The 24,582-nt window shown below is 35.3% G+C and overlaps 2 protein-coding genes across 3 annotated transcripts; one reads left to right on the top strand and one right to left on the bottom strand.

Annotated features, from left to right (window-relative positions):
• Positions 1 to 1,339: 1,339 nt before the first annotated feature.
• coro1a (coronin, actin binding protein, 1A) lies at positions 1,340 to 17,665 on the top strand. Of its 2 annotated transcripts, none has more exons than XM_087241808.1 (11): positions 1,340 to 1,973; positions 5,620 to 6,115; positions 8,897 to 9,019; positions 10,962 to 11,091; positions 11,688 to 11,869; positions 13,998 to 14,117; positions 14,205 to 14,309; positions 14,389 to 14,534; positions 14,636 to 14,693; positions 16,996 to 17,211; positions 17,310 to 17,665. In XM_087241808.1, exons 2-11 carry the CDS (start codon positions 5,774 to 5,776, stop codon positions 17,397 to 17,399), a joined length of 1,512 nt encoding a protein of 503 aa, XP_087097934.1. In that variant the 5' UTR covers positions 1,340 to 1,973; positions 5,620 to 5,773; the 3' UTR covers positions 17,400 to 17,665.
• Positions 17,647 to 22,541, bottom strand: cldni (claudin i). Its single transcript, NM_131768.2, is given in 3 exon segments — positions 17,647 to 19,096; positions 20,779 to 20,911; positions 22,429 to 22,541. Coding segments are annotated over 2 exon segments (636 nt in total). The 5' UTR covers position 20,911; positions 22,429 to 22,541; the 3' UTR covers positions 17,647 to 18,592.
• Positions 22,542 to 24,582: the final 2,041 nt, after the last annotated feature.

Genomic DNA, 24,582 nt, shown 5'->3' with positions numbered 1-24,582 from the left:
TAATGGAAATATTGTTATTACTATTATACTGAAATGGATTACCACTATTAATGATAATCTTAATTTAAGTACAGAGGCTGAGAAGCTAATGCACATAGGAAGGCAGGAGGTCTCTGAAAGATCTGTCTTGTTTCTGTTTGTTTTTTTCACTCTTTGCTTGAATGTTTCTTTTGAATTTGATTGTCGTGTGGCACCATCTGGTGGTCAAAGCACTCTACTGGCTCTGCAACAGCGTAATTGAAGCCTTGTTTGAACCTTGTTGACCTTCTAGATGAAGTTCACCCGATGAGCCCTGTTAGCACTTATTTTTCTTTTTTGTTGTTTTATTAGGTCTCCTTAACAAATTTATTACAAGCATTGTTGTAACTTTGGTTTTACGTAAACATTTCTTGTTGTAAGTGGTTTCATCTACAAGTGTGTCTCTTTGTTGGTTTATTTTTTGGGCCTATATTTCTCTCTCAGACTATTTGTATGTCCACGGTTACATTTGTTCACACAGACAGATCTTCCAAACCCCATGGTCTCCTGCAGCGATTGTGCAATAAACTGAGGTTTATATTTTTACATCGTCTCTTTTGATTGTCTTTTTTTCTTGATTAATTGAAATAGGATTGTTCATTCATTTTCTTTTCGGCGTAGTCCCTTTATTAATCTGGGATCGCCACAGCGGAATGAACCACCAACTTATCCAGCATGTTTTATGCAACACATGCCCCTTAAGCTGCAACCTATCATTGGAAAACACCCATGCACTCTGATTCATACACACACACACACACACACACACACAATACGGACAATTTTAGCTTACCCAATTCACCTATACCACATGTCTTTGACTGTGGGGGAAACCTGAGCACCCGGAGGAAACCCACGCAAACTCAGGAAGAACATACAAACACACAGAATTGCCAACTGACCCAGCTGAGACTTGAATCAGCGACCTTCTTGCTGTGCCCGAAACAGGATTGTTTAACTGGTTAAATGAATGCTTTATGGGCCGAATCGTGAGGGTTTCCTCTGGGTGCTTTTGGTTTTCTCCACAAGTTCAAAGACATGCTAAATTATCCATAGTGTATGAGTGTGAATGAGCGTGTATGGGTGTATCCCAGTGATGGGTTGCAGCTGGAAAGGCATCCACCGCGTAAAAACAACATATCCTGGATAAGATGGCGGTTCATTCTGCTGTGGCGACCCCTGATTAATAAAGGGACTAAGCTGAAAAGAAAGGAATCTTTTATATTTGCCATATTAAATAGAAAGTTGCCCCCCAACCCAGCAAAAAAAAAAAAAGAAAAATGTTGGAGTTTCTTAATTCTGTTAAGAACACAAAAATACAAAGGAAGATATACTGAAGAATCTTGGATAAAACAACCATTGACTTCAACAGTATCTTTTGTTCCTACTATAAATGTTAGCTGCTTTCCCCCCAACATTCTTCAGAATATCTTGGTTGGCATAAATTCAAAACTTTAGCACCAAGTAAATGGTGAGGAGGGTGACATAGTGTTTCATTGGTTAGCACTGTCGCCTCACAGCAGGAAGGTCGCTGGTTCGAGTCCTGGCTGAGCCACTTGGCATTTCTATGTGGAGTTTGTGTGGCTGAGGCCTGCTAGTGAAATGCTGTGCAGGTAAACCTCACTCCTCTGACCTCCAAAGATGCTCTAGTGACAGATGCTACAGGCAATGGGCTTTAGCCTCCTTGTTAGAGCAACCGACTCCCATGCAAAGTATCGTCGGTTCAATCCCAACTCAGAGCGGGTTGGGTACTGTAGGACCCACAGGGTTACATTTGCATGTTCTCCCCGAATTGGCGTGGGTTTCCTCCGGGTGCTCCGGTTTCCTCCACAGTCCAAAGACGTGCTTTAGATGAGTTGGATAAACTAAATTGACTGTAGAATGTGAATGAGTGTGAATGGGGGTTTCCCAGCTGGAAGGACATCCGCTGTGTAAAACATATGCTGGATAAGTTGGCAGTTCATTCCGCTTTGGTGACCCCTGATGAATAAAGGGACTAAGCTAAAGGAAAATGAATAAGTAGTGAGGAATTGTTTGGTTGAACTGACCCTTTAAATTGCATCATTATAGCTGTCTTAAAGCATAAATAGGCGAATAATGGATATAACAATTTTGAATTGTAACAAAACAGTTTTTTTTTTTGCTAAATAAAAATCTACGTACTTTTTATGTAGTTTTGCTGAACTTATTTTATTTATTTTTTTAATTGGTTTTGCCAATTAAAGAAAAAATGTTGATCCACATGATGCAATAATAAGCCTAAATGCAGAAATGGTCGCCATGGTGCTTTCTTGAGTAAAGTTATTTACTGTAATTTTGCAATTAACTACTTACTGTTATCTATTGTTGCAAATAAAAGCGTAAGAGCGATAACGAGATAAACGAGTCGACAAAACCGCCCGCGCGCGACACGTTTGTGTTGCTGACAAGTCACCAAGATAAAGGGATGTGCAGTTTCATACACGTAAATCACTTTAAAAGGAAACATAAAGCGAGGACACCTCCCATCCTCATCTACATCTAAAACTCTCACTTCCTCCATGATTTAGAGCGAGCTCCAGCCACAACCGTTGGCATTCACCCACTTCTCTCCATCTGTCAAGAGTTCGGCGCTTCATCCTCTCGCCTCAGGAGCCAGTCCCTTTCCAGCCACAGTTCTCAGGTACAGTCCCCCATCCCGGTATAATCTATGTTTCTGTGTCCGCCGTTATTGGAAACCGTGCAAAACTTAGCATCTTTGGCGGCGTCTCAAAACCTAGTAAGCTGGCTAGGTAGCGTTTTGGGCGCGCCTAAACGCCTCCACAACGCCTAAATGCTGTTGAGATGAGTAGCTAGCTTTTTAAACTATGCTAATCTGTCAATCGTTCCTAATGAAATAATTGGATTGTAATTGGTTGGTTGATTTTATTGATTTGTTAGCTAGTTTTTAGTTTTTTAACTGTGGCGAGGCAAAGTTGAGTATTTAAGGAAGTTAAGTAAGAGAACTAAATATGAAATGGCTGATAAAGTAATGAACTCACTTCATTCATACAGTATACATATAGACATGAAAACTATATTCAGTTTGCTCAGTTTGTCTTAAAGTAGATTGGAGGAGCTAAAACAAAACACAAATATTTAATCCTACCAGAGTTAATTGTGAAGGATTAGTTAAACCTATTCTACATTAAATTGCTTTAATGTACTTGTTTTAAACTTGCATAGCTTTTCATCTGGTGAACACTATAAAGTTAGGCTGAATGACAGCATCACAGACACAAAAATGGATGAAGGAAACTGAACGGTTGGCTGACCAGTGTTGACAGTCACTCATTTTACCATTGTGTTTGGAAGCAAAAATTAAGAAGTCATGCAGTATTATAGAGTGTATGAGTGTATTTGGATATAATAACTGCCGTGGTAAGTTAACCGGGTGCAAATAAATGTTAATGATCACAATGAAACAATTCTGACAATCTTTGATAGAAATAACTCAGTGGTTTCCATGTTTGTGTGGAAGGATGTGGTGTAACTGAACATCTCCTGCACTCCCGCATTTACTCCAGCTACAATGTTTTCTTTGCATAATGCTCAGTTTTCTTATTTTGTCATTTACAGTGTGTTTGACTGAATGTGTTGATCTGACTGCAAATTAATGCACATTTGTAGTCACAAAAGTCAGCATATGCACAAGACTGTATTTGGTATAGCATTGAGAAAGAATTAAAAATAAATAAATAATAGACTGTAAAAACATTTTTGCGGTCTTATTTATTTTTTGTTGAATCAATATAAACTTTGTATAGCTTAAAAAAATGTAGTTGAAACTTGATTAACTTAAGTTAAAGCAACATAAAAATATTTATCATTACATATTTTAACAGTGTAAGAGGGATATGCAGTAAAATGCTTTATTACTAAAACCTGCAAACAACGTGGCATCAGACTTGGAGAAGTAGAGGCCGAGCATTTCCTTCTCTGTCACTTCATGCTAGTTTCCGCCTTCCTTCCTCTTTCTTAGTGCATATTGCCTAAATTCAGTTTTAAAGATAGAAAGATGAAGAACACTTCAAATCTCTTGTGCATTCAGTTTCTGTCCGAAGCATCTGTAACAGTTCATTTAAGGGAATTAAAATCAAATTGTGAGTGGATTTAAGAAAGTATGAAACTTGGGTGTGAACACATAAACCACAGCAGAGTTTCTTTAGATTGCCATCAAATCCAGGAATTACAGTCAGCTAGTTTTACCACAAATCACAAAGAACTAAACAGCTTCAAATCAATGGATCATGCTGATTGTATTGAGATGCACATTTCAAAAAAGAAACTTGAGACAATCGAATTGAGTGGAAATGTCTACTATCTATCTATATTTACACGTGTGCATTTGGCAGCTTATGTTGCAAACAGTGGTGTAGTCCTAAAAAAGGTGGTGTACTATTACCCACCCAACCAAAATTTTAAAAGTAGTAAAAGAAACAATGAAAGTCAATGTTTTTTGTTTCATTAGCAATATATTTAACATAAGTTACCTGTAACTAATGACTTCCATAGAAGTAAAAAAACAAATACCATAGAAGTAAATAGTTACATGATTCCAGCTTTCTTCAAAGTATTTCTTTTTTTGTGTTCAACAGAAGAAAAAAAGACAAACCAGTTTGGAACAAGTAAAGGTTGAGTAAATGATGACAATTTAAAAAGGAAAAATATTTGAACAAATTTGTTCATTTTAAGCGAGATGCTAATAATCTAATCCTGCTAAATGATTTATGCTTAGCTAATAGTGCCCCCAGCAGACCCGGAGATTGGCTGAGCATATTAAGCTGTGGTAGAACCCAAATACTAGCATATACTCATGTATATTTTTTCCAAATGCACAATTTGCAACAAATTAAGATGCAAGTTTAAAAAAAAATTGGTATACAGTTAAAGGAGATGCGAAAACACACAAATTAGGGGGTTTAATCAGCAAAACAAGTGAGTATATCGAGGGTATACGCAATTATTGATCATCAGAAGTCATAATACCCAAACAGCTCGTGGAAAAAAGTAGGCATACAGAGTATACGTGCATATGGCCCCTACTACACCACTGGTTGCAACGTATGTTTCATTGAATGTACAAAACCGGCCAACTTATGCATTCCCTGGAAATCCCATAATCTATGGTGCCATGCTTTATTGTTTGAAAATAATGATGTAACACATTGTGTATATTTCTTCATTCATTACTTATGTTTAAATAAATAGTTCATCAACAAGAATGAAAGTTCTGTCACCATTTACTCACCATCCACTTGATCTAAACTGAGTTTCCTCATTCTACTGAAAACAAAAGATGTTTTGAAGAATGCTTCCAAGTTTTATCCTCCAACATCCATAGTACACTGTTAACAATTTCCTGTAGAATCTACTACAGCAAAAATCAAGTATTTATACTTACAACAACATTTAGTATATGTATTTGCGGTGTTGAGATTTATCTTAACTGCAAAATATAGTCATTTTTACAATGCAACTTTAAAATACAGTAACATACTGCATAACTGTCCTACTGTAAAATCTTTCATTCATTCATTTTCTTTTCGGCTTAGTGCCTTTATTAATCTGGGGTCGCCACAGCAGAATGAACCACCAATTTATCCAACATATGGTTTATGCAGTGGATGCCCTTCCTGCCGCAACCCAATACTGGGAATCCTACAGGAAAATACAATTCATATTAGAGTGAAATACTGCGTCATTTACAAAAGTCATTAACAGTGTAAGAAACACTATGGACGTCAATGGCTACTTTTATTTACAACAGAACAAAGCAAATCTTAAAATGTCTAAACATTTGAGTAAATGGTGTGTGCATTTCATTAGTTTGCTGATGGGAGGTCATCTATCCCTGTTGTCTGTCTTTCCTCAGGTCATCATGTCTAGGAAGGTGGTCAGGTCCAGTAAGTTTCGCCATGTCTTTGGCCAGGCGGTGAAGGCGGACCAGTGCTACGATGACATCAGGATCTCCCAGATGACCTGGGACAGCAACTTCTGCTCCGTCAACCCCAAATTTGTGTCCATGATTGTGGATGCCAGCGGTGGAGGAGCCTTCATTGTCCTGCCCCTGAGCAAGGTGCATCCAGATAGCAAGTCAGACTCATAAAACTTCAGCTATCTAACCTCTTTTTAAAGCCAAAGTCAAATAACAAAGACAGTATTTTATTAAAATATTAAAAGAGTAAAGTTTAGGTTAGTAGTTTTAGGCCCGTTTGCACTTTTAATCGATTAGCTGATGGAAATGTTCTGCTATAGTCTTTACATTTTGAACACTAGACGTGTCATGCAGTTTTTGTCTAAATAAGGAAGTTCAAGGTTGGGTTTCGTATGTACGTGTCACCAGATCGAGCATCTCTTCTCTTTATGCTCTCTTGCATCTTGTTTTTGCCATATTTGGAGTGCGTTTCTGTCAGCGCTGCACAGGATGTGGTGACAGCTTGCAGATTGAGTGAGTGACAAAAACTGTGAGAAAAGGACAGCTGCCACTTAAACTTCATCTTGATGTGCCCGCTTTCTTCATCGTGATCAAACTAAATTTGAATGTGTAGTTTGCACTTCGTTAAGCATTATAGCTACAAAATAATTTGCAGCATGGAAAGTTTTCTGTCTTCCTCTTTTCATCAATTGTTTTGTTTCATCTTCTCGGTGCATCATCTCTGCTCATCTGTTTTCATAGTTCGCTCTTTCTGCACTTGTGAGTTTTACGCTGGCGAGTGAATGGGAGTTCTGTCATGTTCAATCTGCTGTGCGTCTTAAACTCAATGGCTGCCATTGTTTTCCCAATGAACACGAGAATTCGAGTCAAGGCCTTTCATTTCGTTTTGGGTGGCTTGAGGAAGTTTTGAAAGCCTAGTTTTTGAGACTCGTAATGCCATCATCTGGTTTTACACAAACTTGCAGAGTTCACATGTGGCATTAAAGGCAGCATTGTGCAGAAAATGCACATCCTTTTCCTTTTTGTTTTTCGATTAAAGGGATAGTTTACCCTAAAATTTAAATTTCATCATCATTAACTCACACTTAAGTTGTTATAAACCTTTATGAATTTCTTTCTTCTATTGAACACAAAGGAAGATATTCTGAAGAGTGATGGAAACCAGCAGCCATAGATTAATACACTAATGGAAGTCAATGGCTGCTGCTTTCCAACATTCTTCAGAATATCTTCCTTTGCGTTTGACAGAAGTAAGAATTTCAAACATGTTTTGAACAAGTGAAGGATAAGTTATTGATGACAGAACTTTCATTTTTAGGTAAACAATCCCTTTAAATGATAAAGGCGGTAATTTAATCTGTAATTAATGTTTTGTTTTCAGTTATATGTTAATGTAGACAGGATTTTGACTCTTTGAAAAAAAAGGGTGTTGTAATTAAAATATTTGTCACTAGATAGTCATTGAATTCGAATGTCGTTTGATGTTTTTTTATTATAATTTATTTAGTAATATTTATTTATTTATATGTTTGTTTGACATGGACATCACAATTACACTGGACAACCAAATGCATTTGTTTAAGAGTTTAAGCAGAATTGCTAATTCTCAACACCTGTCCATGCGAGGCTTTACAGAAAATGAAATAAAATAGATACATATACACAACATTAGAATTCTTTACATAAAATTGCTGTAAGGCAAAAGCAAAGTTGGTATGATCAAACAAACTAATAGTAAACTATTTGCCACCAAAAATGTAGCTTAAATGGGCTAATAACATTGATCTTAAAATGGATATTTAAAATTAAAAACTGCTTTTATTCTAGCCGAAATAAAACAAATAAGACTTTCTCCAGAAGAAAAAATATTATCAGACATTTAGACATACTGTAAACATTTCCTTGCTCATTTAGACATCATTAGGAAAATATTTAAAAATAAAAAAAATGAAAAGGGGAGCTAATAATTCGGACTTCCACTGTGTATGTATATATATATATATATATATATATATATATATATATATATATATATATATATATATATATATATATATATATATATATATATATATATATATATATATATATGTGTATACATACATACATATATATATATATATATATATATGTGTATACATACATACATATATATATATATATATATATATATATATGTGTGTGTGTGTGTGTGTGCATATATATATATATATATATATATATATATATATATATATATATATATATATATATATATATATATTCCAGCAAAATGAAAGTCACTGCTCACTGTGTTTAATAAAGAAATTAATTCAATTAAGTAGTGGATACAATTTGAGTTTTGTATCTTAAAAAGGTAACTGTCAGAAGAATTTATTTGGGTGCTAGCATTCCCTCCTGATGAAATCATATTACCAGTCATATGCAGTCATTTTTGACCATTATTTCTTTTTTAAGTTTTAACCTTTTATTTTGATAACGTAAAAAAATTCAGAAAAGAGAGTTTCTTCTAGTGTTTTTCATGATTACATTTCAGCATTATTTCAAGTAACATAAAAGGAGTTTTCAGTATTTGCTTAACATGGATTTCAGTCAATTTTCTAGTTCTTAAATTAGTGCATCCCCTGTGTGGGAGTAATAAATCATAAACCATTCCTCTACATAGACTTGCACAGAACTCTAAGATCTAACAATAAGAGTAAATGTGCTCTCCAGAAACTCTTGCATGGTGCTGTCTTCTCTAAACGGGTTGGTAGTTATTAGGCGTAATTGAAGGCATAGCTATAAAATTGAGATCAGCTGACACAGCCTTCTCATCTGTCTGAGATCTCTCGTGCTCTTTCTGCTCTGTTTGTCAGCAATACAGCTTTCATATTCTACATTCCTTTGCTTTCCTCTGTAACCCTTTGTTTTGTGTTTTAGACGGGTCGTATTGACATGTCCCAACCCACTGTCTGTGGACATACTGGACCCGTGCTGGACATTGAGTTTTGCCCACATAATGACAACATCATTGCCAGCGGCTCTGAAGACTGTAGTGTCATGGTGAGTGACAAGGACTTCATGGTTTGGTCACATGACATTTGTGACCAGAGACCACAAAACCAGACAGAAAGGGTCCATTTTAAAAAAAAAATTTATAAAATACAACCACCTATTAAATAAGCTTTCCATTGATGTTTGGTTTGATATGATAGGATTGTATTTAGATGACATACAAATATTTGAAAATCTGAAATTTGAGAATAATGAAAAAATCCCCTTTAAATTTGTCTAAATAAAGTGCTTATGCACTTGACAACTCAGAAATTAAGTTTTAATGATTTATGGTAGGAAATCCACAACATATCTTCTGATTATTACATAATATTTTAATGATTTTTGTCGTCAACCACACAATGTATTTTTGGTAATTCCAATACATGTATAGCTTTACATGTGTGTACCAAAACAATTAAAATATTCTATATGATTCATATTTTTAAACCATTGCCAGTTACATTACATCGTCATAAGTATCAACAAACAGATTGAGTATGAAAAAAATAAATAAATAAAATTGATAAAATGGTGTGTAAATAAAGCTCAAGAATAGGCTTGTTATTGTACAGTAATGCTGGTTATAAGAGACAACAAATGTTCAAAGTTGTTTTACAGTCTAAAAGTGGAACGTTTAGAATAAAATCTGCTTGTCGAGAATGGATCCTATTCAGTTTCATTTCAATTTAATTATATTAATTTAGCAGCCATTTTTATTCAAACCAACTTGTTGAAGCAATCGAACCAACAAAAGAGCAACAATTTGGAAGCACTAGCTTATTTAACACTGTATTTTATATAGCAATTTTTTACTATTAAAAAATAATGGTAATGCATTAGTTTGTCACAATTCACACTATTAACTTCTAGCTAATAACCGGTCTATTAATAAGATATTAACTGTGTTTTAGTACTTATAAAGTGTGATCTTATTCTACATCCCTAGTCCTATCCAATACCTACAGTGCTCAGCATGTATGAGTAGACCCCCCCACAAATCTCTGATTTAAATGACTATTTTTTTTATAGGATGCTTTACATTACTTTATTTGTGCATATACGTAGCCCAAATTTATTTGTTAGGGAAAAACATTAAAATAACATTTAGAAAAATACCAAAACTAAAAAAAAACAAAAATTGTTGAAATGTTGTAGTTTGTTATTTTTTTTGCAATATTTTTTATGAATTTAATTTAATTTTTTATGAAAATAATATCTTTCAGTTTCTAAATATGTTTGGTGACTAAATTATTATTTGAATAAATATATCTGTTTAATAAATCTGTTTTGTTTAAATGCACCAATATATATCACCCATATTCACTGAGAAAGGGATAAAAATATTCATTTTCAAAACAGGCTGTACTCAGTTATGCTGAGCACGTTGCTGAGCTAATTAATATATTATCAAGCTAATAGACTTAGTTAATGGTTCGTTGTTAGTGTGTACATTAAAATATAGTGTTACCAAATAATAAACAGATTTTATGAAAAATATTTTATTTTGTTAAAAATTTGTTAATTAAAAACAAACTGCTTTTCTTTTTAAGGCCACAAAAAAAAAGCTAGGAAATTATCTATGAAATTAACACCACCTAAGAGTAATACATGTTTTACATGTACGTTTATTATTTACTATCAATATGATAATTAATATTTACATTTTTCATAATGGCAAAGCAAGTCAAGTTTATTTATATAGCACGTTTTATACACAATGGCAATTCAAAGTGCTTTACATAAACAGCAATAAAAGAGAGTATAAGTAAATAAAAACAAAGAATAAAAATGATTAAAAACACAATAATGATGTGTTTGTAGTTCTAGTTGTCATCCATGCTGTGAATAGACCTTTACCTCAGTTTCCAACCAACACTAATGCATGTTTGAATGTGGATATTGGTCATACTGCCTGATCTAACAGAGGGTCAATGTTGATATATTATAGATCTGGGAGATTCCAGAGGGAGGCCTCGTAACGCCACTGAGGGACCCAGTTGTGAAGCTGGAAGGGCACTCGAAACGTGTGGGCCTTGTCAGCTGGCACCCTACTGCCCACAATGTGCTAATGAGTGCAGGTAAACCACATCAGAAACCACAAAACCAGTAATAAGTCTCGACATTTTGAAAATGAGATTCCAACATCATGTGAAATCTGAGTAAAAAAGCTATTTGTTAATAGATGGTTTGTTAGGATAGTATAAGTCAAGAGCCAACTATTTAAAAAAAATGGCTTTGAGCTTTCAAAATAATCTAAATATTGAGAAAATTGCTTTTAAAGTTGTCCATTTTAACGTTCATAGGAATGGATATATTAAGTTTTGATGCATTCACGGTGGGAAATTAGGAAGGAAATACAAAATCTTCAGGGAATATGATTCTTACGTAATATTCTAATGATTTTCTGGCATTAAAAAATCATAATTTTGCCAAACATTTAAAAAAATATCCCTATATAACATGAATTTTGTGATCCAGTTTTACATGTATTTATATCCACCGATATACACTATTAATGGAAGTGTATAATACACAAACCACTTTTAGGATTGAAATGGAATGATGGCGCCCTCTGCTGACACACACACTTCAACGTGCTTTTTTTTTGTCTCCCACCTCCATTTCCTGCTGTTGTCTTGCTTCATCTTGTCTCCACTGTTTGATCTGTGTGCAGGCTGTGATAATGTGGTGATCCTCTGGAACGTGGCTCGTGGAGAAGCAGTGGTGCGCATTGACACTGTGCACACGGATCTGATCTACAGTGTCTGCTGGAACAGAAATGGCTCGCAGATCCTCACCGCCTGCAAGGACAAGAAACTACGAGTGATCGACCCTCGCAAGGGCACTGTTATCTATGTGCGTTATCCTCTTTGCTGTAAAGAAATGCTATATTCAGGCTAAACTAAGTAAATGATGCCCAAAAAAGAAACAAATACATGGGGTTTAATTTGATTGCTAAAGGGCCTAGAGTTAACATTTTCCCCCATTATCCAATGACTGTGGCATAACAATTTTGCTTTCCAATAAAATTTCGTTTGTTAGCATTAGTTAACTTCATTGGTTAATATGAATTATCAATAAACATAACTTCTAAAGCGTTTTTCAATTTAGTCTATTAAATATAACTAAAACCTTTTTAAAATTAAAAGATGTATATTATAACATTAGTAAATAATCATGTGAACAAACAGTGAACAGTTATTTTTTTACTAAACAAAATTAATAAAGTAAAATTCTTTTAGGAATATTTATCTAATATAATTATGCTAATTTATTACATAATTTTGGCAACGCGGTTTCGCTGCAGGTAGTGCTGTCGGGTCACAGCAAGAAGGTCGATGGTTAGAGCCTCGGCTGGGTCAGTTGGCGTTTTTGTGTAGAGTTTGCTTGGTCTCCCCGTGTTGGCGTGGGTTTCCTCTGGGTGCTCCGGTTTCCGGTTCAAATTGTCCGTAGTATGAGTATGAATGGATGTGTGTGGATGTTTCCCAGTGATGGGTTGCAGCTGGAGAGGCATCCGCTGAGTAAAACATATGCTGGATAAGTTGGTGGTTCATTCTGCTGTGGCGACCCGATTAATAAAGGGACTAAGCTGAATATGAATGAATAAATGAATTAATTAGATAACTATAACAAATGAGACCATGTTGTAAAGTGTTATCTGCTTTAAAACTGTGTACTGTATTTAGAAAACAACAAATTGGGGAAACTATAATAATAATAATAATAATATTCATTTAAACAATCAAAGTTTTAAATATGTTATTTTAATTATAATTATAATATGTTTTTATTCGATATACATAATTATACTTGTTATAAAAGCTTAGTTGTTGTTTATATAATGAGAAAGTCTTTAGCGATTTAAGGATTGTGTTAAATCACATAGCAATCTCACACACTGTTTGAATACATATTTTATATACTTTCATATTATTTCTACTTTATTTTAGTGCTTTGTTTATTGTTTTTTACGGTTGTATTGTTTAATCTTCACCACATTAATTTTGGAGTCACGTCTAGTCTTGTGCTGTCAGATTGCATCTGACATATTGAGTACATCATAGGTTAGCTAGTCTGTATAGTTTTTGTTGCATTGTTAATGCAAGTTTTGTGTTGAAACATGAGAGGGAGCTATACTAATTAACTTGAAAGTTCCTTTTAATTGAATTGAATTATTTTTGAATGTGTAATCACGGGTTGCTTAATGTTATAAATCACAGGTTACACTGAAAAATTTTTTAATACCAAGCCTTTTTCTACTGAACCTGTTGTGAAACATACAAGGAAAGCATTCCTGATTGTCTGAGTCACTTTTTAAATGACTGTTTTTCCCATGCATGAAATCTACAAACCTCAGCAAACATGACTACACTTTAAGACTTAACTAAAGGGATAGTTTACCCAGAAATAAATGTTCTATCATAATTTTCTCATCCTCCACTTGTTCCAAACCTATTTGAGTTTCTTTCTTCTATTGAACACAAAGAAAGATGTTCTGAAGAATGTTAGGGAAAAAGCCATTGACTTCAATTATATTTAATATTTGAAATATTTTTCCCAACATTCTTCAGAATATCTTGTTTTGTGGAAGGAATACATAAAAAGTTTTGAACCACATAAGTGTGAGTAAATGGCAAGGAATATTTCATATTTTTCAATTTAAACTATCCCTTTAAATGCATTAATCAAATACATTATTTTATTTACTTAAAGGGATACCACATACAAAAATTTAATTTGCTCACCCTCAATTTGTTCCAAACATTGTATCATTTTTTTTTCTTCTTTTTTGGCTGAACACAGAGCCTGATATCCTGTGAAATGTTGGTAACCAAATAGTTGGTGGTCCCCATAGACATTCATTGATCTTTTTTTTCCAATTTTTTTCAAAATATGCTTTTGGGTGAATATCCCTTTAAGAATTCAATGTTAAGATAAAAAATAAAACTCTAATTATGCCTTGATTATGTGTGTGTATGTTTAGGAGAAGGACAAGCCTCATGAAGGCTCTAGGCCAGTCAGAGCTGTGTTTGTGTCTGATGGGAAGATCCTGACCACTGGTTTCAGCCGCATGAGTGAGCGACAGGTGGCTCTGTGGGATCCCGTGAGTACAGCATCTGAGCATCAGAGTCGCTCTTCTTCAGTTTTACCAACAAAAAAATGACTCACAAAAGTGTGTTTGCGGTTGCAGAACAACTTCGGTGAGCCCTTGACTCTGCAGGAGCTGGACACCAGCAGTGGAGTGTTGTTACCCTTCTTTGACCCTGACACGGGTATAGTCTACCTCTGTGGCAAGGCAAGAACCGAACACAAGTTGTTGAAGTGTTTTTAGTTTAAGAAGTTGCATGTTTTAACTAGTGTAAATGGTCTGGCAGGGCGATAGCAGCATCAGATACTTTGAGGTGACAGACGAGGCTCCATACGTCCACTATCTGTCCATGTACAGCAGTAAGGAAAGCCAGAAGGGCATGGGATACATGCCGAAGAGAGGCCTGGAGGTCAACAAGTGTGAGATTGCAAGGTCAGTTCATACATCCATACTTGATTTCACCCAAATTCATACTAAAAGATTTTCATGCAGCTCAGCATTTTTAATTCTACACTATGTCACGTTTATTTCAGATTCTATAAACTCCATGAGAGGAAATGTGAACCTGTTGTGATGACTGTGCCTCGTAAGGTAAATATGGACTCAAGGTTTGAGAACAGCTTAGCTCTTTCTTTACCATTGACTTGATAATTTGTTAATTGAGAGACAACAGTTTCGTGCCCTCCATGTTTTAGGTGTATTATGGTAAGGAAAGCCCTAGTGAATGTACAGAATGAGTTACGGGACTTCTGGGTGTCTAGGGTGCGAAAAACAAGGACGATCAGAGAAAGTGCACATCAAATTGCATGTAAAATGACACTTTATGAGGGTGAAAGGATCAGCCCCTGTCAATCTGGACAAAGTTATAAGTGTGTCAGTTTTTTACACTCACATGTTGAGAATATTATGAGGGTCATCAAATTTAGGTGAAAATCATCAAATAGGCTGACAGTGGCTGGAAACTAGTTTATTTTAATGGTGGCGGAGAAGGTTAGTTGTTGTTGAAAGTTTGTAAAAGTCAGGTTTGTATTTTTTGGGGTTGAAGGATTTTTTGATGTTGAACTGATCAAAGGTGGCAGCAGAGATATTTATAAAATTTATCATAAAATTTTTTTAGTTCAAATAAATGCTGTTCAACTTTCTATTATTTAAGAAATGCTGAGGATATTGACACAGTTTCAACAGATATATGAATAATTATTAACTGTTAACAATATGTAGCAATTGTTTCTTGCACAGTAAATCAGAATATTGGAGTATGATTACAAGACAACGGAATCATAAAAATTACAACTTAGAAAATTCTGCATTAAAAGATACAATTTATTGGCTAATTTAATAGATAGCATAAATAATAATAACTGTTTACGTTACTACGATTTTTGAGTTTAGGGTGGGGGTGGGGGTAGACTTTAATAAAATACAATAAATGGAAAATTTTATAAATATAAATAATTCTTGTTAACTCCTAGCCACAATCGTATCCGATCTAGCAACAACCTTGTTTTGGTTACTTAGCAAGACTTGGTGGACTTAGCAAGTAATATGCATATATATATATATATATATATAGAGGCCGAAGGTCGAGTGCCTTAGTGCCCCCTACCAGTGCCGATATACAGTCATATTGCACTGCTATAAGTGTGATTATGTGTTTATACAACAATTCGATGGCATAATCGTGTATACAAAAAAAATCAAACACAGAGACTCTCAAAAACCCTTTTTGTACAGGGAACTACTTTCTTCCTCCACACACATCTGCAGCTGACATCAGAACTGCAGAAACCATTGCTACTTCACACACGTAATTTTAAAACTAGTATTTGAGTGATTCTAATGTCTAAAGTAATGACAAAACAGGTGATATTGCTGACATTTTTAGATGTCATCTTAAAATGCCATCAATCTACAGAGATTTCCCAGCATTTCTCTGTTGCAATCGGGATTTCACAATAATTAACCCTGAAAAAGCCAGAGCAGAGCATACACCACCGGTTTCTGTAGTGTAAATACAGTACTACAAAATACAAAAGAGAGAGATTGACTTGGTGTCACTTACATGTTTTATAATGATTTGATCAGCTGTAGCATGAAATTTACACTGAGATAATGTCGTTTTTCTTCTTTTAAGGACTTATAATGCGGTCTTTGTCCGGAACGTCAATCGTCAGAAATTTGGTCTGCTCAGACAGGCTGATGGCGGCTGATGCACTGAATCAGATGCTTCAAAATTTCATAGTTCAAACTTTAAAGTTGCAATCTAAACAGAATATCGCACTGCTGTCAGCCAATCAGATTCAAGAACAGAACTGTTTTGTGTGTGTGTGTGTGTGTGTGTGTATTTATTTATATATATATATATATATATATATATATATATATATATATATATATATATATATATATATATATATATATATATATATATATATATATACACGTCACAGCTTTCTCAAAAAACACAGTTTACACAGTAAACAATAATGGTATTGTTGAAACATTAAAATAGTTTTTTGTGTAAATAAACAACCACAGTGCAATATGCTTTCAGTTTTTATCAGGTTTTTGTTTGAAAACTGTCAATTAATGAACCCCTGGGATGATTTTGGGGGATCATTTGACATTAAATACTGTAGTAACAGCTGCAGTAAAAGTCAGTTTTGCTGAGTAAACTACGTTTGAAATTTATTTATAGAAGAAAGGTATTTTAAATTATATTTCATATTAGTTTTTACTATATTTTGGTTAAATTAATGCTATCATGGTGAGCGTAAGAGACTACAGTTGAGAAAACATTTAACCTACCCCAAACTCTTGAATGGCTGTGTATTAATGTCACACTGTTGTTGACCTGTGGTCTGAATCCAGCATTATCTTTTGCTTGCTTTAGTCTGACTTGTTTCAAGAAGACCTTTACCCCAACACGGTGGGTCCAGAGCCATCAGTGGAGGCGGATGATTGGTTTGCAGGCAAAGATGGCGAACCAATCCTGATCTCCTTGAAAGACGGTTTTGTGGCTACAACCAAGAACAAAGAGTTCAAAGTCATCAAGAGCTTGATGTCCACCACATCATCATCCTCATGCAACCGACAGTCGGACAGTGGGGTAAGTGTCCTGATGTGATTTATTCAACCCCAAACACGGCAAACTGAACTTCTGCTACTATTAAACTCATGCTGCCTTCCTTTCTATGTCTCGTACAGGATGTTCAGGCCTTGCAGAACGAGGTGAAGAAGCTGAAGGAGATGGTGGAGGATTTGACCAAGCGAGTGAATGACCTGGAGAGCAAGTAGATGAAGACAGACCCCAGATGAATTGAAAATATGAATTTTAAAAATGCAAATGGACATGAGCAAGATGTGCGAATAATGAAAACGTAAAAGGTGCAAGATTTCTAGATTCATGTGAAAGAGATTTTCTCGGATGTCATTTTGCTGTCCTTTGCACACCAAATATTGTTCTTCAGGGATTTAACTTTTTTTATGTGATGTTTTATTTGGAGCCCATTTTAATATGTTTTATAGGACTTAAAATAAAGTGTTATTTTATCAAAGCTTTATTCATGTGTCAACAATTGATCGCACATACAAATGTCTGAATCAGTCGGTTTTATTGAACAGGCAGACAGTGGAAATGATTATGACCTAATGCACAAAGAAAGCACGAAATTATACAGTATTAAAAACAAAATGATACAGTATTTCCCATATCCTAAATATGTTCTTGAAAAGTACCAGTGACATAAACTCCTTAGTCTGGTCTTACAACATACATTTTTTAAAGACAACATTGTCTATTACATAATAAAGTAAAATGGTCTCATTAAAAACCCCAAAAGTAAACTGATTACACACTGAGTAAACGCTAGTAGGAATACATCCGAACACAGTCTAGTAGTAGCTGTTATGCAACATTAATACTCAAAAGATATGAGTGCAGTCATGGTTTTGAAAATAATAAGGACTGGCACACATGTGTTATACAGTGACCTGAATGAAAGTATTTTGGACACAAGCTCTGTCCCATCCCTGAAGTTGTGTTTATTAGCAGCTCTAAGAAAAGGCAGTAGTAAATTATCATAAAAAAAGATATAAAACTGATTATTAAAATGCTTAAAGACAGTATTTGTAGGACAGTTCAGTGACTCCAAACAAGTAATATTTACATCTTTCTCCATTTTGACCTTTTCCAGTTCCACTCTCACCAAAATTAACCATGGTTTTGCCAGAAACAAAATATCACATAAAACAAAACAAACCCAAAACAAATTCCTGTGGTAACCTTTTACAACACACAGCTTAACACAGCATTTGTAAAAAATTTGCTTAAATAAAACATGATTAATATAGGCTACTGTAAATAAACCACGGTTAAGTCTTATGAGGGCGATTTTCCTACAAACTACAGACTTATTCGCTACCTTAGACGGGTTATCTAGTACGTACTACACCTAGAATGATCTTAAATGCTCATCTTTTGCATTTATTTACACGTAATTTTTGCTGGGCGCTGAGGCGCTGTTGCTGTAGTATTTGGCGGCTCCGCTGGATCCGCTGGAACGAGGCCTGCTGAAGCAGCACAGCAGACCCCCGGCCAGTATGAGCAGCACTCCTGAAGCCCAGCCTATGTAAATACAAGGACCCAGCTCCCTCTTTTGTGCCTCAGGAACCATCGGGTTGTTAAAGTCGCGCACGACGTTGTTGGCGGCCCAGCTGACTGGGATGATGACCAGCAGGCCCGCCAGGATCAGGCCGATGGCGGACACCAGGGTCACTTTGGGCTTGACGTCTTCGTTTTCGATGCAGGTGGTGAAGTCTGCACCGCCGCACAGGATGAGCAGGGACAGGACGCTCAGCATGCAGCTGATGATGGTCATGGCTCGAGCCGCCTGCAGGTCTGAGCTCAGGATGAGCAACGAGTCGTAGCTTTTACACTGCTGCTGACCGGTGCTCTGAACCACACACTGCATCCACAGACCCTCCTCCGAGACCTGAGGCGAGGCGAGAAGAAGGAAAGAAAAAACAGCTCAGTGATGGTAACGTTAAATTGGGAAGTTAACAAATTGTGAAATTGAATAATAGTAATAACAATAATTCCTACTTTTATGTTATTTATAATAGTGTATATTTTTGTATGTTGGAGTCATGTTAATTAATGTTAGAAACATGCTAACAACATGCTAATTCATGTTAGAAACTAAGCAGAGGCCATCACAGGATTCTGACAGTATGATAACCTTGGATAAAAATATCACGGGATTAACGTTACTGCTCTAATATATGGTCTTTTCAAATGTCTGGGTAAAAAATAAAATCTTTTTCCTCAATTGAACACAAATTTAATTTTAAGAAACATTTGTAATATTTTGGAGCAGTGAACATTACAGGCTAAATAAATTAAATGAAAATGGTTATTGTCCAATGCCTACTAAAAATATGGTAGCAACATGCTAATTCATTTTAGAAAAATGCTAGTAACATGCTAATTCATGTTAGAATAATGCTAGTACATGTTAATTTATATTGGAATTATACTAACACCATGCTTATTTGTGTTAGAAACATGCTAGTTCATGTTGAAACCATAATAACAACATGCTATTAGAAACATGCTAGCAACATGCTTATTTATGCTAGAAACATGCTAACAACATGCTAATAACATGCTAATTTGATAGAATCATGTTAATTCATGCTAGCTAGTATTGTGCTATTACCAACCAGACACAAGGATCAACTGTAAAGCCACAGCCATATCACCCTGCAGCCCAAGACCGGTTACCCGCTGAAGCTAAGCAGGGCTGAGCCTGGTCAGAACCTGTATGGGAGACCACATGGGAAAACTAGGTTGCTGTTGGAAGTGGTGTTAGTGAGGCCGGCAGGGGGCGCTCAACCTGTGGTCTGTGTCCTAATGCCCCAGTAAAAGTGAAGGGGACACTACACTGTCCGTGGGCGCCGTCTTTCGGATGAGACGTTAAACCGAGGTCCTGACTCACTGTGGTCATTAAAAATCCCATGGCACCTCTCATAAAAGAGCAGGGGTGTAACCCCGGTGTCCTGGCCAAAGTCCCTCTATCGGCCCTTACGATCATGGCCTCCCTATCATCCTATACAATGAATTGGCTCTATCACTGTCTCTCCACTCCTCCAATAGCTGGTGTGAGGTGAGCGCACTGGCGTCGCTATCCTGTGGCTGCCGTCACATCATCCAAGTGGATGCTGCACACTGGTGGGGGTGTGGAGAACTTTTACTTTTAAAATAGTCCTACTGTACCTTTAATCATTTTTGTGATTTTTTTTTTATTCATCTTTTACTTATTATTTAATTTTTACTCTTAAACTTGTTCGGTTGACAAAATTTCTCATTGTAGTTTTTTCTTAATTAATTACATTTAATTGTATTTTTTACTTTATAGAACTGATATTTTTTTATTTATTTTAATTTTTAAAAATGGTTTTAGCTAATGCTAGGTCAAACTATTTATGTTGAAAATGACAAGTTTGTTTTTCCATACGGTTTTTTCTTCATGAGAGTTAGACAATATCATACAAGTACACCATTCTTGGTGCTTGATGAGACCTAATTAACTAGTTAACAATATGTTACTGATTTAGAATAATCATTTTAATAATAATAATAACTTAATTCTTTGAAACTGCAGTAATTGTTTACCTGTGCAGTGATGATGTTCTGACCAATAAAGGCAGAAGTCTTCCATTGTGGAATAGCAATGGTCACGACTGTAGCAATGAGTCCTAAAATTCCCAGAGCCACACACACAATCTGCACACCAGCGGAGCCCATCCTGAAACAATGAAAACAAAGAATGACATCAAATCAAGCACGCTTTACGGTCGAGTTAAGTTAGTTCTCCTTAAGTGAAAATGAAAAAAATGAAAACTTCCTCACACTCAAGTGGTTTCAAACTATGTTTATTCCCGTTAACCACAAAAGAAGAATGTTGGAAATCAGAAGCAATTGACATCATTAATATGAATATCAGTGGATAGTACTCTCCAAAACATCTTCTTTTGTGTTCTTCACTGATGACAGAAATTCCATATCTGAGTGATCTGTCTCTTTAACATCTTCCTGTGTTTGCATAATTAGTATGTTTTGTTTGGTAAGACATATTCAGCCTGGAAGCTTATGTATTTGCACACAAACCCAGTGACTCCTCCCTAAGACAGGCCCATACAGGAATCGGTATCTCGAGGCTATAGCGGAAAATAACAGCATCTCTAAGGAAACCCACATCACCGAGCAAATCTCAAGTCTCAACAGGTTGTGACACTTTTTATCTTTGCTAAACCAGTGATCTGCCACTCCCTGAGAGGGGTCCCGGGTCCCGCTCTATTCTATTCTATTCTATTCTATTCTATTCTATTCTATTCTATTCTATTCTATTCTATTCTATTCTATTCTATTCTATTTCTCTTTTGCTTAAATGTCTCTGGCTTATTTTCCAAGTTGTTCTCTGTACAAAATCCTCATTGATTGATAAAACTACTGTTGGCTGTATTTTCCGCTCTGTAGTCCACTACTGTGTGCTGTATTTTCTTCCTTCTGGCCACAGAGCGCCATGGATTGGTGAGGACTTGAGTGGGTGACCAGGTGGTGCGTGGGCTCCGGCAAAATGACTAACGGTAATTATGGCTGTTTTTAGTTGACGCTGAATCATTCAGCAGCTCTCCGGACGATTATTAACATGCACCTTGGCTCCTCCAGAATTGTGTTCTTCTCCTGTCTACACGGAGATAACTGTGCTCTTAAAAGCCTGATCGAGGGAGGAAGATGGTGCGTTATATTTGTGCTGAACTGTTACGTTTTTGGTTTTTAAGAAACTCTAAACTGGAATGTAACTTGTTTTTTTTATGTTATGACAGTAATTCAAGTTTATATATATATATATATATATATATATATATATATATATATATATATATATATATATATATATATATATATATATATATATATATTTATATTATTGTTTATATTTTATAAACACAAAATGATACATTTTTATCGAAAAAATGTGAACATTAAGGTCTAAAAATATTAGCTTAAAAGCATCTATTTTACACAAAGGCCCCTCCCTTTAACCTCTTTTAATAAGCTGTCTAATATCAAGCATAACATTGATTTATTTACCTTTTTATTACTTTATTTACAAATATTCAACACTAAACATTCACACTTAAGTTAAAAGTGTAAATCCCTAATTATATACTTAATATATACTTAAGGATTTCTTCTTTCTAAACCATTAAGTTGCTTCATTTTTTAATTTGCTTGTAAGGAAAAAAGTTTGAACTTTACCTTTATTTGCAGCTCTTTGTAGAAAGTCTCTAAGTTTCCTGCTTTTTGTAGTTAGTCTCTTGACTTTTTTTCTTAAAGTTAGTCTCCCACCTTGTGAAACCGTTACGTCCTGTGAAAGGTGGTATGATGTGAGGATGTTTTTGTAGGGGAATGCAATGGGTGGGGAGAAATGAAACAGAGGCGGGTGCACAGCTAAAGAGGAAAAGGCCAGACTGGACTTGTTCTTTTTCTCTGTGCTGCTTTCTTTATTCCTTTGAATCTCACCTTCCTCGTTTTTGTGTCGTCCACCTTTTATATTTTTCCTTCTTTTAAAAAAAAAAAAAAAGTCCTCCTACAGTTTATTTCCTAATACTCATGTTTGATACCTACATTTTCAAACCCGACATAGACATTACATAAACAGCTTTAAATTATGATCTCAGGTGATAATGAGATGTTCTGTACTTAAACAAGATATTGCACAACCATATTTTGATTGTACATCACGTTACCATGCTCCCTATTGGAAACACACATGCGTGAGGGTCCAACATCACGATACCATGAATCATTTCTGAAACGTCTTAACCATGATGACGTCTCAAAAACACTCTGATCCCCTCTCCTCATGAGCTCTGCCAAGTCACTGCTGAAACCACATACTGTATGACGAATAGAAACTGTCACAGGTTAGAGTGGGTGGGCTTTTAAGTTGTGTAACATTGGGATTCGGAGACACAACACAGACATGTTGGGCAAGAATGGACAAATTCACTATGTGAATATGAGCTTGAAATATAATGAGAGATTGGAAGATTAAAAAACCAAAACAGAGTCAGACTCAAGTATCACAGGATGACCCTGAGGCCAGAAACAAACATTTTTAAAGTCTGGATGAAATCTTAAATTACAATGTCTTTTTTTTGTTAGCACATATTGTTAGTCTAAAGGTGAACAATTACAAAGCGCAAGTTAATCCATTATAATCCAATCCAAATAATCTTTAATCAAAATGTAACATTTGTTTCCGTTCTGGAAAAGCAGTCCTTCTCCGTTTGATGGATTTGGTGAAATGTGCTCAGCCACACCCTTTTTCTGTTTGTTGCAAATGAAAGATATGAGAAGAACAAAATTCAACTCATCTTCATGTTGAACATCTTCATGTTGAACTAAAAAGTTAGCAATGTCCGGATTACACAGACTTTAAGAATAAGTATAGTATGAAATAAGAAACTTTAAAGATAATTTTTTTTCTTGTTATATAATAGTGAGGGGCGTCACATTGGCGCAGTGGGTAGGATGATCGCCTCACAGCAAGAAGGTTGCTGGTTTGAGCCTCGGCTGGGTCAGTTGGCATTTCTGTGTGGAGTTTGCATGTTCGCATGAGTTTCCTCTGGGTGCTCTGGTTTCCCCTACAGCCCAAGGACATGTGGTATAGGTGAATTGCGTACGCTAAATTGTCCGTAGTGTGTGACTGAGTGTATATGGATGTTTCCCAGGGATGGGTTGCAGCTAGAAGGGCATCCACTGTATAAAACATATGCTGGATAAGTTGGCGGTTCTTTCGGCTGTGGCGATGCTTGATTAATACAGGGAATAAGTCAAAAAGAAAATGATTGAATGAATAATAGTGTGAGAAAATTCTTGTAATACAGTTTTTGTGATGTTACACAACATTGGGATGCTTACTGTTTTATTTATTTATTTACTTTTCTGAGCCAGCAAAATTATATATTTTTATCATGGGTTACAGAAGATACCGGGTGAAATATAATTTAGTGCAACAATAGTTTATATACATCAAAAAATCCTGTCAGGCATTTTTAGACTCCTCCAATACAGTCATTTAGTGTCACTTCAAATCTTTATACTTTGCCACTATTCTTCAAACCACTTTAGTTTTATTCATTTGTATTTTTTATTTTTTTTTGTAAAATTAAGCACTTTTGTTTGAGATATTTATAGTAATAAGGATCTTTATTTTTTATAGAACAGTAAAATGTCTCCAAATCTCAAAATGCCTAATATAATATCCATATACAACCATTTAAACAGCTATATAAAAGCTGTCTATAAACATACACTATAATAACCACAAAAGTTAATGTAACTCAAACCATTTAATGAAACCGATTGCAACTAACCATTTAAGTTCAAAAACTAATCCTAATGAGT

This window comes from Danio rerio, chromosome 3 (assembly GCF_052040795.2).
Source record: "Danio rerio strain M-AB ecotype USA chromosome 3, GRCz13ab, whole genome shotgun sequence".
Classification (NCBI taxonomy): Eukaryota; Metazoa; Chordata; class Actinopteri; order Cypriniformes; family Danionidae; genus Danio; species Danio rerio.
The sequence above is the reverse complement of the archived record's forward strand: the minus strand, read 5'-3'. Positions and strand labels throughout refer to the sequence as shown.